Source organism: Bos javanicus, chromosome 10 (assembly GCF_032452875.1).
Source record: "Bos javanicus breed banteng chromosome 10, ARS-OSU_banteng_1.0, whole genome shotgun sequence".
Classification (NCBI taxonomy): Eukaryota; Metazoa; Chordata; class Mammalia; order Artiodactyla; family Bovidae; genus Bos; species Bos javanicus.
Window position 1 is genome coordinate 60,862,319 of NC_083877.1, and position 12,798 is coordinate 60,875,116.

Below are 12,798 nucleotides of genomic sequence, written 5' to 3' on the forward strand. Positions count from 1 at the left end.
TCTGCAAAGAAGCCATCTGGTATTTTGCCAGGAACTGAGTCAATAAATCAGTTCGAGGAATATTGCTATCTTAACATGAAGTCTTCTGATCCATGAACTTGGAATGTCTTTCCAATTATTTTGATCTTCTTAAATTTCTTTCAACAATACTTTATAGTTTTCAAAGTCTGAATTTTACATTTATTTTGTTAAATTTATTTATAAATATTTTATTGTTTTTAATTCTATTCATAATGTAATTTTTAAAATTCAATTTTTGGGTTTTTCATTGTGACCTGTTGGTTTTAAAATTTAGGAAAATTCATAAAGTCTTATTTCTGACTTCTTTTGAAAAATCAGATCTGGTTTCCTAAATGGCAACAAGGGGCTAGAGTGAGTAGCTTGGGTTTTGTCTTGCGTGTAGTCTGTATAGTTCCAGATTTCCCTGTATCTGGTTACTTTCTCCTGTCTGGATCCATTTACTCATTAATATCTTAATTATTAAGCACTGAGCTTTTGACCTTTATGATTATTCTTTTTGAAAATTAAGTTAGATGAGATACAGTTTAAAAAAAGGATTAATATGATCTAAACCTTTAATATAATTATTTTTATATAAACATCCTATCTTTTCTTCTAAGTTGTTCAAGCTGCATTTTACTCATTCATCTCAGGAGCATTGGTGAGCTAGGCTCAGTACTGAGGATACAAAGAAGAAACAGACACCATTCCTATTCCAAAAGAGGTACAGACACATTGGCCAAAAAAGCCATATGGACAATTAATATCTTATAAAAGGTCTTCTGGATGTCCATACAGTGTGTGGAGGAGGGTCCAGAGAAGGGAGTGGTCAGACTGAGGGTAAGAAAGGAGAAGAAGGTCTTCCCTGATGACTCATGGTAAAGAATCTGCCTGCCAGTGCAGGAAACTGTTTCATCCCTGGTCTAGGAGGATCCCGTGTGCCATGGAGCAGCTAGGCCCCATACCACAACTGTTGAGCCTGTGCTCTAGAGCCTGCAAACTACAGCTATTGACCCCATGCACCACATCTACTGAAGCCTGCGTGCCTGTGTTCTGCACCAAGACACGCCACTGCGATGAAAAGTGGCCCCTGCTCGCTGCAACTAGAGAAAAGCCCGAGCGACAACAAAGGCTCAGCACAGCCAGAAGTAAATAAATAAACAAAATTTTAAAAAGAAAGGAGGAAAAGAGGAGAGGCTTCATGGAAGGGACTTTTGAATGATAATAGTTAGGGACCTTGTCCATTAAGCTAAGAAAGTAAGATCTCTTCCTGAAGACTGATGTTTCTCCAAAGTGTAATTCTTGGACCTGCTGTAGCAGAATCCATGAGTCCTTAATAAAACGCATTCTTGTGGACCAACTGAAGCAGAATTTTTCAGAACCCCAGAAATCTGTTTTTAAAAATCTTCCGTTTAAGTTTCCTTGGTAAATCTGAAGTTCTCTAAAGTTTGAGAAGCTCTGCTTTAAGAAGGTGGGGGATCTGTGAGAGTTTTAAGTGGGAATGAGGTGTGATAGGGTGGAGTGATACCACCCTGCATTTCAGTAAGGTGCTGGCTACACTGGGAAAGGCAGATTCAGAGGGTGGGACACCAGAGACTCCTTCTTGGTGGGGGTTACATTCTAAATTCATCACTAGGGTGAAAATCAGGTGGAATAAAGAATACAGTGGGAAATCTCTGAAATCTATAACACCTGTGCACCCGGACCATCAAGGTTCAGTTCAGAGTCAATGGCTTCTATTTGTTTGAATTTGCAGAGAGGTCCCTTTTCCCTGGGGCAGAAGTCAAGTCTAGTTTGAGTGGTAGAGTTGGGGGCTGAGGGGCTGAATAAAGGGACTGATCTTTTACTTTCTGCAGGTCAGGTTGAAACAGTAGTTGAACTGAGTAAATCAAACATTGATATGATGGGAGTCCACTCTATTGCAATTGAGAGAGTGTGCCTAAACTACAGCAGATACGAGAGATGACTAAATTGATGGAATTTGGCCCCTGGTTGGATGAAGGGTTTGAAAGAAAGGGAAGAGTATGTGAACCAGAGGCTGGAACAGGTCACTAGAGTGGACAAGATCATTGGTTTGCTCAGGGAGTTTCAATAGAGTCTTGAGCCCAGAAGCTACTGTAGTGAGTTGAAGCATGAGTTGAAAGTAAGGAAGTGGAGGCAATGTCTCAAGGTTTGTCCTCTTCCCACTTCCCCTGTTTTTAATGGGAAAGATTAGATGTTATTTAGAGGTGGCAGAAAAATCCTGCAATGTCTTTAGGTCATGTTGGTGGCTTCTACCATCTAGCACAAGGGCAGGCACATTCTAAGGAAGGGAAAATGCCATTGAAAAACAAGAGATTTAACCTTACTTTGTAATTAATAAATTGTGATTCCAAGAGGTTAAGTGGTAGACTTTATGTAATTTTTAAACTCTAAAATAATACCACTTACTTATTTTTTCAAACACAAACAATACAAAAATGTAAAGTAAAAAATAAAAGTTTGCCTCTCTCCCATTCCCAGAGGTAATATGTATACTTTAGATATTCTTCCTGAGGATATAAGAATATATATCCTTTTTCTTTAGATCTTTGAAGGTCATCATTCTGTAAGAGTCAGGATGAAAAGTTCCCACAAGCCAGCTCTCATTCCTGTTCTCTGAAAACCCCAGTAATAATTTCTTCTCTGGAATGCAAAGCCCAAGATACACAGGCCATGAATAGACTGTTCACCTCGCCTTAGAAACAAGTGGTTGAAGCTCAGACAGTACAAAAATATTATGACTGCCCTGGGGCAAGAAGGGAGTGCGTGAGCTGGAATCTAGGTGAGCCGTCTGTCAGGTGCTGAATGGAAAGGTTGTCTGAGTGCTGTCACGTTTTACCACCCCTGATACCTTGAATAAAGGTCTTCAGTGTCCTCTCCCCATCACAGGGCCAGGTATTAGGGCGTGTCTTCTGTCTCAGGTGCCACATCCTGCTGGCCCTGGAAGAGCTTGGATTCATGCCTGCTCTTACCACGGGGCCCCCAGGTGGGTCACCTTCTTTCCCACCTGGGAAGACCAAAGGAAGAGGCAGAGGGGGCAGCTGGATGACCTCCTCTCTTTTTAATTTTCCTGTCCCACAAGGCTCACACACAGGTTCCCAGAAATGGACTGCAACCTCCAGAATAAGCCCTGATTCAGTCTCACTGAATAAGTGAAACTGAGCCAGCCGCTTCCCATTAATAGGGCTTAATTTCTTCATCTATTAAATGGAATTAACCATGACTAACCTCATAGAAAGAAAAGATAAATCATCTCTTTCATGGTTGTCCTGTCCTCATGGAGCTAGGTTTCTTGAGAATAGAGCCCGTGTCTTTGCAGACCTACACTTAATACGTGAATGAGAGGTAGGGTTAGTTTATACTGACACCAGCAAACTAAATTCCTGCTCCCTCAGGCCTGGACATTCAGCCACTTTCCACTTGTTCAGTCAGGTACCTAAACACAGATACTGACAGTCTTTTTATGCACCATGCCCTCCCTGCTTCTTCACAGCGATGGTTTCTGAGAAATGGACTGAGTGAGTCAATGGGAGGACCAGGTGCATCTGGGCTTCAGAGTCATTGTGGGAAAAAAAGCGGGCATTGATTTTCTCCCTTCACGTTGCCCTGAGTGCCTTCCACCCCACATGCCCGGGGTGGATGGGGAATGTGCTCATCGTCACGATCATCTCAGACCGTGACTCACGTTTCCTGCAGCGAGGCTGGCAGAAGGTGTGCCGTTGCTGACAGACAAGTATGTGAAGCAAAACAGAGGTTTCAGTGAAGGGGGGTTTTGGAAACAACTCCTGGGCCTGCCTTAGAAGGACGGGGCTGAGGTGGCTATCGCCATGAAGTGTGATTAAAAACAAAACCTTACATTTATACACAGCTATGGATAAACTAGATAGCTAGTGAGAACCTACTGTATGGCACAGGGAACTTTATTCAGTGCTCTGTGGTGACCTAAACGGGAAGAAAATCCAAAAAAGAGGGGCTAGATGTATATGTATAGCTGGCTCACATTACTGCACAGCAGAAGCTAATACAACATTGTAAAGCAACTTCAGTTCAGTTCAGACGCTCAGTCGTGTCCGACTCTTTGTGACTCCACGAACTGCAGCACGCCAGGATAAACTGCAATTAAAAAGGAAGAACAAAGCTTGGAAGATTCCCTCTCTCTCTGTCCTCCTCTCCTACTCTCCACTAAAAACCTCTTCCCTTGTTAACCAGAATCCCACAGTCGGTGACTCACATCACTGGGCTGAGAACTGCCCCATTTGACACCTTCCCTCATTGAGCTGTTGAAGCTCAGAGCATCTCTGCCTCAGCTTACATGCTTTGCCTCGTTTCCCGCTCCCGTCAGCTTTATCACTCAGGGTTTTCCCCACGCCTGGAACACCTGGGGAGTCAGGCCCTTTCTCCCCACCTTCCCCTCAAGTCTCTTTCTGAGACCTCAGTTCTGCTATACTCCTTGCTCATCCTCCAGGATGGAGAGAACAAACAGTCAGAAATTCACCTCCCTCTGCTCATTGTAAACTACTGTTGGAGCTGACAGTAGAAACCTCTTTCACTCTTTCATCCAGTATTTACTGGATACCTTCTGTGGCTCAGGCACTGTCCTGGGTGTTGGGAATTCCATGGTGATCATGGTCCTTGCTCTTATGATGCTTACAGTCAAGGGAATGAAGACAGGTAATAAGCAAGATAACAAGTAAACTTGATTATTAGTGGCATGATGACAAATGGGGGAGCTGTGATGAAGGGTGCTAGGAAGGATCTCTGAGGCAGTGACATTTGAATTAAAACCTGAAGGATAGAAAGGAGTCAGTCTTACAGAGCAGTGGGGAGGATCTAGGCAGAGCTAGCAATGGAACAGCTAGTGCAAAGGCCCTGTGTTTGGAAAGAGTTGGCTGTATTTGAGGAATGGAAGGAAGGCCAGTGTGGCAGCAAAGTGCAGAGGAGCAGGTGACAGAGCCAGAAAACACAGGGTTTAGGTGTCAATACTAGAGCACCCATGAAGAAGTGAGGAACAGGAATCTGGCTGAGAATGGCCGGGCAATTGTCTTGACCAGCAAACTCTCCCCTACACGAGGCTCTAGACAACACTTGGTGCACTGACCTGCTCTTAGGATGCGAAATGTACAGAATTCGCTGAGAAATACTCCAAGAGTGTCTGGAGAGGCACCCCCAGCTCCCGCCATCTTTCCACAAGCAGAAGGAGGCTGGAAGGCTTCCAGGGGAAAGCTAAACAGGAAGCAGATCATTTCCAAGGAGCCAACAGATCACTTTCAATCAGACCGCTTGGCTCTCATCGCATTTCCGAGCTCATTCTCAGAGAAAAACACTCTCCCTCATCAACTGAGGCTCTGCTAAGAGGATGATTCCCACTGCCTCACCGGGCAGAGCTACACGGGGGACTACTAAGCCTGCCTCCCTAGGCTTAATGCCTCTGCATGATTCCAGAATCCAGTTTTTAACTCTCAGCTTGCTGTTTCCTGGATCGTTCAGTGAACAGGTCCCAAACCACCTCATCTTCCCTTCTCCTGGCTTTCTTCTTTCTGTTAATGGAATCACTGTTCCTCCTGCTACCCTGGCTGGAAACGTGTGAGTCATCCTTGACTCATCCTTCTCTCTTATTCTCTAGATCAAATCAACTGCCGGATCCTGTAGTATCTATTTCCGAGATGTCACTTGAATCTGTCCCTTCCTTCCCACCATCCCTCCTCAGGGTGAGCTTTTGTTACTTCTCAAGAGAAGCATCCTCACTTACTCCCTTGCTATTGACCAACCTTCCTACTGCTGCTGACATTAGGCTTCTCAAACACAGAGTAATCCCGCCACTCTTTACACCAGCCTAACACAGCTCCCACTTTTGCCACATTAAATATAACGAACTGTCTTTTAGCTTTATGAGCGTTGGTGCCTTTTCCAATACTCCATGTTCAAGCTAGATTTACTCCTTCCTGGTGTAGGACATGACTTTTTCTTTCCTTGAATCCTCTGAATAAATGAGGTTGCAAAAAGTAGAATTTTCTTATGTTATTAAGCTTTGGGTTTATCTGCATTTATATGCTTATTTTGGAGAAGGCAGTGGCACCCCACTCCAGTACTCTTGCCTGGAAAATCCCATGGACGGAGAAGCCTGGTAGGCTGCAGTCCATGGGGTCGCTAAGAGTTGGACACGACTGAGCGACTTCACTTTGACTTTTCACTTTCATGCATTGGAGAAGAAAATGGAAACCCACTCCAGTGTTCTTGCCTGGAGAATCCCAGGGAAGGGGGAGCCTAGTGGGCTGCCGTCTATGGGGTCACACAGAGCTGGAAATGACTGAAGTGATTTAGCAGTAGCAGAATACTTGATATTTGTGTATTATTTGTCTCACATTTAGTTTTGCTTCTTTTAATATTTGAGCATACATATGTACCACGCGCTGCTCTTAGAACACCTTCAGTTCAGTTCAGTTCAGTCGGTCAGTCGTGTCCGACTCTTTGTGACCCCATGAATTGCAGCATGCCAGGCCTCCCTGTCCATCACCATCTCCTGGAGTTCACTCAAACTCACGTCCATCGAGTCAGTGATGCCATTCAGCTATCTCATCCTCTGTCGTCCCCTTTTCCTCCTGCTCCCAATCTCTGCCATCATCAGAGTCTTTTCCAGGGAGTCAACTCTTCACATGAGGTGGCCAAAGTACTGGAGTTTCAGCTTTAGCATCATTCCTTCCAAAGAACACCCAGGACTGATCTCCTTTAGAATTGACTGGTTGGATCTCCTTGCAGTCCAAGGGACTCTCAAGAGTCTTCTCCAGCACCACAGTTCAAAAGCATCAATTCTTCGGTGCTCAGCTTTCTTCACAGTCCAACTCTCACATCCATACATGACCACTGGAAAAACCATAGCCTTGACTAGATGGACCTTTGTTAGCAAAGTAATGTCTCTGCTTTTGAATATGCTATCTATGTTGGTCATAATTTTTCTTCCAAGGAGTAAGCGTCTTTTAATTTCATGGCTGCAGTCACCATTTGTAGTGATTTTGGAGCCCCAGAAAATAAAGTCTGACACTGTTTCCACTGTTTCCCCGTCTATTTCCCATGAAGTGATGGGACCGGATGCCATGATCTTCGTTTGCTGAATGTTGAGCTTTAAGCCAACTTTTTCACTCTCCTCTTTCACTTTCATCAAGAGGCTTTTTCCTCTTCACTTTCTGCCATAAGGGTGGTGTCATCTGCATATCTGAGGTTATTGATATTTCTCCGGGCAATCCTGATTCCAGCTTGTGCTTCTTCCAGCCCAGTGTTTCTCATGATGTACTCTGCATATAAGTTAAATAAGCAGGGTGACAATATACAGCCTTGACATACTCCTTTTCCTATTTGGAACCAGTCTGTTGTTCCATGTCCAGTTCTAACTGTTGCTTCCTGACCTGCATATAGGTTTCTCAAGAGGCAGGTCAGGTGATCTGGTATTCCCATCTCTTTCTGAATTTTCCACAGTTTATTGTGATCCACACAGTCAAAGGCTTTGGCATAGTCAAGAAAGCAGAAACAGATGTTTTTCTGGAATTCTCTTGCCTTTTCAAGGATCCAGTGGATGTTGGCAATTTGATCTCTGATTCCTCTGCTTTTTCTAAAACCAGCTTGAACATCTGGAAGTTCATGGTTCACGTATTGCTGAAGCCTGGCTTGGAGAATTTTGAGCATTACTTTACTAGAGTGTGAGATGAGTGCAATTGTGCGGTAGTTTGAGCATTCTTTGGCATTGCCTTTCTTTGGGATTGGAACACCTTAGGAAATAATTAAATAATTAAACTCTCACAATAGTTGTATCCCTATGTTGCTAGTGCCAAAAACTGAGATGCAGAGAAGTTGAGTAACTTGCTGAAGCTCCATAAGTAATAACTGACAGAGCCAGGACTCCAGTTCACACAGGCTGGCCCCAGAGCCCAAGCTCTCATATCCTTGAGCTCACATTTGTCAGGGATGACAGCCATTTTCCTGATACCATATTAATAGTTTGGATTAGCTGATGTTTTGTAACTGAACTGAAGCTTAAGGTATGTGTCCATTAATGGTCAGAAATATCAATGGTAGGCTGAATGTGCAAATGTAATTTGGTATTAGGAACTGATTTAGGTGTTTCCCAGGAAATCACCTCTGATGCTGAGAACTATTTTTGTGCCATTTTTCCTACTTGTTCTTTATTTTTTTTTCTCTTATTCCAGTACATGGGCTGTATTGAAGTGCTGCAATCAATGAGATCACTGGATTTTGGAATGAGAACCCAAGTTACAAGGTAAGAGAACAAAAATCTGACAAGCTTGGAGGACTATAGTCTAAAGTCACAAGAGTTTCTCCCTGCAGGAGTTTCATGCAAGGCTTCAAAGGCACTGTGGGTTTTTATTCGTAAGACTGGAAGGTCGAACAAAGCCCAGTGACCTTGTGAGTGGTTCTGACTCATCATGTGAAGGATTTCTCAATTGTGCAGCAGAGCATCTGCATTTCATAGGAGAACTGATAAGATGATGCACTCAGAGAAATAGCTGCTTTCCCAGATACTAGAAGTATTTAAAATAATATCTAGAAATGGACATTACAGGATCTCAGACCTGTTGAGGAAGTCTCTGAAAGTAACAGGAAAAAACTTTTCAAATCAGTAAGCCCAAGCTCGTCCCATTTATGGCATCCCTGACACAAGAAGCTGTCTATTCCTTGTCTGGGTCTCTTTCTTCCACATACAGTGAGCTGGATGGAAGAGTTGAACCAGTGGAGCCTTACCCAGAGTGGCCCCAGGAAGCTTAGGGAAAGAGCCAGAGTTATTATTACACAGAGTGCAAGTCAGAAGCAGAAGCACAAGGTATGGTTCTTTAAGGCCAAATTCAAAGCAGGCATGGAAAGGGGAATAACTGAGTGCTGAGACTGGTAACTGGGAAAATCACGAGGTGAGGGGCATGAAGTGAGAAGACTGGATTGATATGAATCAATATGATTCAGAATGAAGACTTGGGCATCTGTGGTGTGTGGTGCCAATGTGCAATCCTCAGTGCCTGTCTGCTTCCATGGTTGCTGGTCACCATTTCCATTATGAAGAGAGGATAACTTTTCTTGATGCTCGTCCCATGGAATTTGAGTCCTGGAAAAATAGTCCTCTTAACCAAAAGATTTGGGGAAAGGAATCATATGCTCTTAAGGAGAGTCACAGTATTAAAGACCCTGAGAAGTCCTGTGCTGTAGTTTAAAAAGTGTTAACTTCATCAAGATTCTCTAAATTTATTTGGCCCCATAATTCTTTTTTTATGTAACATAAATAAATACTCCATGTATCTTTGTTCCATGAAATGAACTTTAAGAAAGGCTATTGTAGACTTTCTTGTTTACAATGCATTCAAATCTATCTTTCCAAACTTCTCACTGATATTTGGTACTCCCTCAGGAATTAAACAGATGAAGTCCCACTCATCCATCCTGTATTCTTGGTGCCTATTTCAGTTCTTGGCACCTGGAAGAGGCTCAATGGATATTTATGGAATAAATGCATGGCTCCACCTGACTGGTTTCCAGGATTTGGAAATGGCTATATTTCCCCTTTTCTTTTACAGTATCAGACCCTTCAACTATCCTTTAAATAAGGATATCCTTTAAGTAAGAGGTTTCTAGATTACTTCCTACCCTTTTAACCCTAATTTGGGCACATTTCAGGTTTTATTTCATTCTGATGATGCTTAATCTGGAGAAAGCCCTTCTCCAATCCTGAGGAAGTTACAGATGGGAGGAAGAGGGTCACCACTCCAGAAGCTTGGTCTAGGGGCACAGTGCAAAGGAATGCCACTGTCCATACCTGAGGTTGACTGTTTTTCTGTTCTTTCCCGCATCCATTCATTCACTGACTTATTCTCCTTCACTCAAATATTTATGGAGTGTTCATTAAGTGCCAAAAACTTTTCAAGAATTAAGGACACAGGCACCTCTGATCTTTTAGAACTTACATCATAGCTGGGGAAACAAACTATGGCAAGGAAGCAAATAAATATACAATATACTTTCAGGCAGTAATTAGTGCCATTACTATAATAATGAAGCAGGGTAAGAGGATAGAGATGTATGGGTGGGCTTTTAATTTATTTTTCTAGTTATAAATATACTATATATTTATTTAGAACACTTAGAAAATACAGATAAATATGAAAAAGAAAATCACTCATAATCTCACCTGGAAATAATGTCTACTAGCATTTTCTGCTTTGGAATAATACCCTTCTGATCTTTTCTTTATTACATGAGCTTACAATGATTTTTGCAGACAATCTGAAGAATATTTGATTCTGTTTCTCCCATGTTGACCATTTTTCCTGTTGCTAAATTTTCACAAGCATTTTTAAATTGTGGTAAAATATGTATAACGTAAAATTTACCACTTTAACAATTTTTAAGTGTACAGTTCAGTGGTATTAAGTAAGTTCATGTCGTGCAACTGTCACCATCCTTCTCTAGAAGTTTTTCATCTTCTTAAATTGCAACTTTGTACATTAGATAATAACCCTTCATTCTCTCCTCCCCCAGCTCTGGCAACCACAGTTTTACTTTCTGTCTCTATGAATATGACTGCTATGGGTACTTCAGATAGATAGAGTTATATAGTATTTGTCCTTTTGTGACTGGTTTATTTCACGTAGCTTAATGGCTTCAAGGTTTAGAACTAGGTCAAACAATATAAATATTCTGAAGGCTTTAGATGCCAATTGCTAGGTTGTTGTGCAGAAGAACTGTAATAGTTGGTATCCTTCCTCCCTGTCGCGTATCTGTTTTTTTGTTACTATCTTTTATTTTTATTGTATTTAAATTAAAAAAAATTTTATTTTGGAGTATAGTTGACCAACAATGTTGTGTTAGTTTCAGATGTACGGCCAAGTGATTTAGTTATACATATATCTATTCTTTTTCAGATCTTTCCCCCATATCGTTTATTATAGAGTACTGAGGAGAGTTCTCTGTTGATTTTTTTTTTTTCCTTTAAAGAGATAGCCTTTATTTGAAGGATTTTTACACTGAAGAATTAAAAAAGTGGTAGGTTTTTGGAACTTACTGACCTGTATTGAAAAGGAACTGTTGACAAAGATTCACCAGAAATAATCTGAACAAGCAAGAAAATATAGTTAATACTACTGAAACCTACTAAAAAAGTTCCAGGACACACAGTTTCTCTGACATAACAATACCTCTAAGTGCTGTCGTGGATATGAAACTGACTGCTTGTTACTTTTCTAAACAATCATTGCTATAGTTAACAATATTCAATCACTTCTGTTCTTTCCTGAATACATAAAAATTAAAATACTAATTAAAAAACTAATATATTCTTCTCTTTAAATGTTTCTTACACATACAATTTCCATATTTTTGGTCAATAGTGATGTGGTTTAAGAGCTATTTCATTCACAAGTCAAACAACAATCTACCCAAAGGGAACTGATAGTCTTTAGGCTCATAGTGCAAATGAAGAGTTCGGGAATGCAGCAACTGACATTTCTAAAATACAAAACAGATCAAATTCTTAGGAGAGACATGCAATAAGCTCTATTAAGCAGCTGGCCACAGAACGAGAACATTGGATCATGTCACTGGTGATTTCAATGGGACGCCAGGTAGTTCCAAACTCAACTCGAACTCTAATCTTAGGCTTTGTATTTTGCTTTTCCAGTTTCAGTAATGACACACACGTGATTCAAGTCCCTGAAGTATTCATTATAGTCAAGGGCATATCCCACAACAAACTTGTCTGGAATTTCAAATCCAACAAAGTCTGGTCTATATCTAACACTTCGAGGGGTCCTTTTCACCAGCAAGCTCGCAACCTTGACCATCTTTGGTTTATGCTTCTTGACCAAGGAAAGCAAAGTCTGCATTGTCTTCCCAGTGTCAATTATATCTTCTACAATCAAGACATTCTTTCCAGTTAAAGTTGAGAGATCATCTCCACCAATTACTTTTATCTCGCCTGTTGACTGGTCGTTACAGTAGCTCTTCAGTCTGATAAAATCTACAGTCATAGGAATGGATTTGTCACTATTTCTGTTCAGTGCTTTGATGTAATCCAACAGGTCGGCAAAGAACTTATAGCCCCCCTTGAGCACACAGAGGGCCACAAGGTGATGGCCACCCATTTCCTTCATCACATCTCGAGCCAGTCGTTTGGTCCTGTCCATAATTAGTCCATGAGGAATAAACACCTTCTGCAAATCCTCAGCATAATGATTGGTTTTACAAAATAAATCTAGGTCATAACCTGGTTCATCATTGCTATTCACCATGCTGGGGCTGTGGGCCGCCATAACGTAGCCGGTTGGCGCGCAGGCTGAAGGCAGTCTGGGGCTGATTATTATATGTATATCAGTGTGTGTATGTTAATCCCAACCTCCTAATTCCTATCTTTAAAAAATATTTATGAATTTGTAAGTCTGTATTTTCCTATTGTTTAATAAATGGCAAAAGGCTATTTTTTTCTCTGCCATGAAGATTCAGTTTATGAATGATATATAGATCCAAGGGAAGGTGGCCAGTATCTGGATATTGTTTCTTGTAGATGTGTCGATAATTCCTTGTAGATTCTGGCATTGTAGATTGTGTTTTGGGCAGATTTGTGGAAGCTTGAGAGTGGCTCACTTTCCATAAAACCTTTAGTTTCCACCCTACTTCACAAATATTTACTCTTTCCTTCTCTCCATTTTTCTTTATCTCCTCTCCTTTCTTCTTTCAACTTATATATATTTTCACATTCAGCCACTATTCAAGTTGCTTTATTATCAA

At 41.4% G+C, this 12,798-nt stretch overlaps 2 protein-coding genes across 5 annotated transcripts in view; one reads left to right on the forward strand and one right to left on the reverse strand.

Moving 5' to 3' along the window:
• The window catches only part of SHC4 (SHC adaptor protein 4), a 176,695-nt gene that overhangs the window by 80,594 nt on the left and 83,303 nt on the right, over nucleotides 1–12,798 (forward strand). For all 4 annotated transcript variants that reach the window (XR_009738738.1, XM_061428842.1, XM_061428843.1 and 1 more), the window contains one exon: nucleotides 8,220–8,290. Coding sequence is in view for 3 of the 4 variants with exons in the window: in XM_061428842.1 (XP_061284826.1) it covers nucleotides 8,220–8,290 (71 nt within the window). In the remaining variant the exon portion in view is untranslated. The remainder of the gene's footprint in view (nucleotides 1–8,219; nucleotides 8,291–12,798) is intronic.
• LOC133255430 (hypoxanthine-guanine phosphoribosyltransferase-like) lies at nucleotides 11,388–12,364 on the reverse strand. The gene has a single exon (XM_061429870.1). It carries the CDS (start codon nucleotides 12,321–12,323, stop codon nucleotides 11,667–11,669), a length of 657 nt encoding a protein of 218 aa, XP_061285854.1. The 5' UTR covers nucleotides 12,324–12,364; the 3' UTR covers nucleotides 11,388–11,666.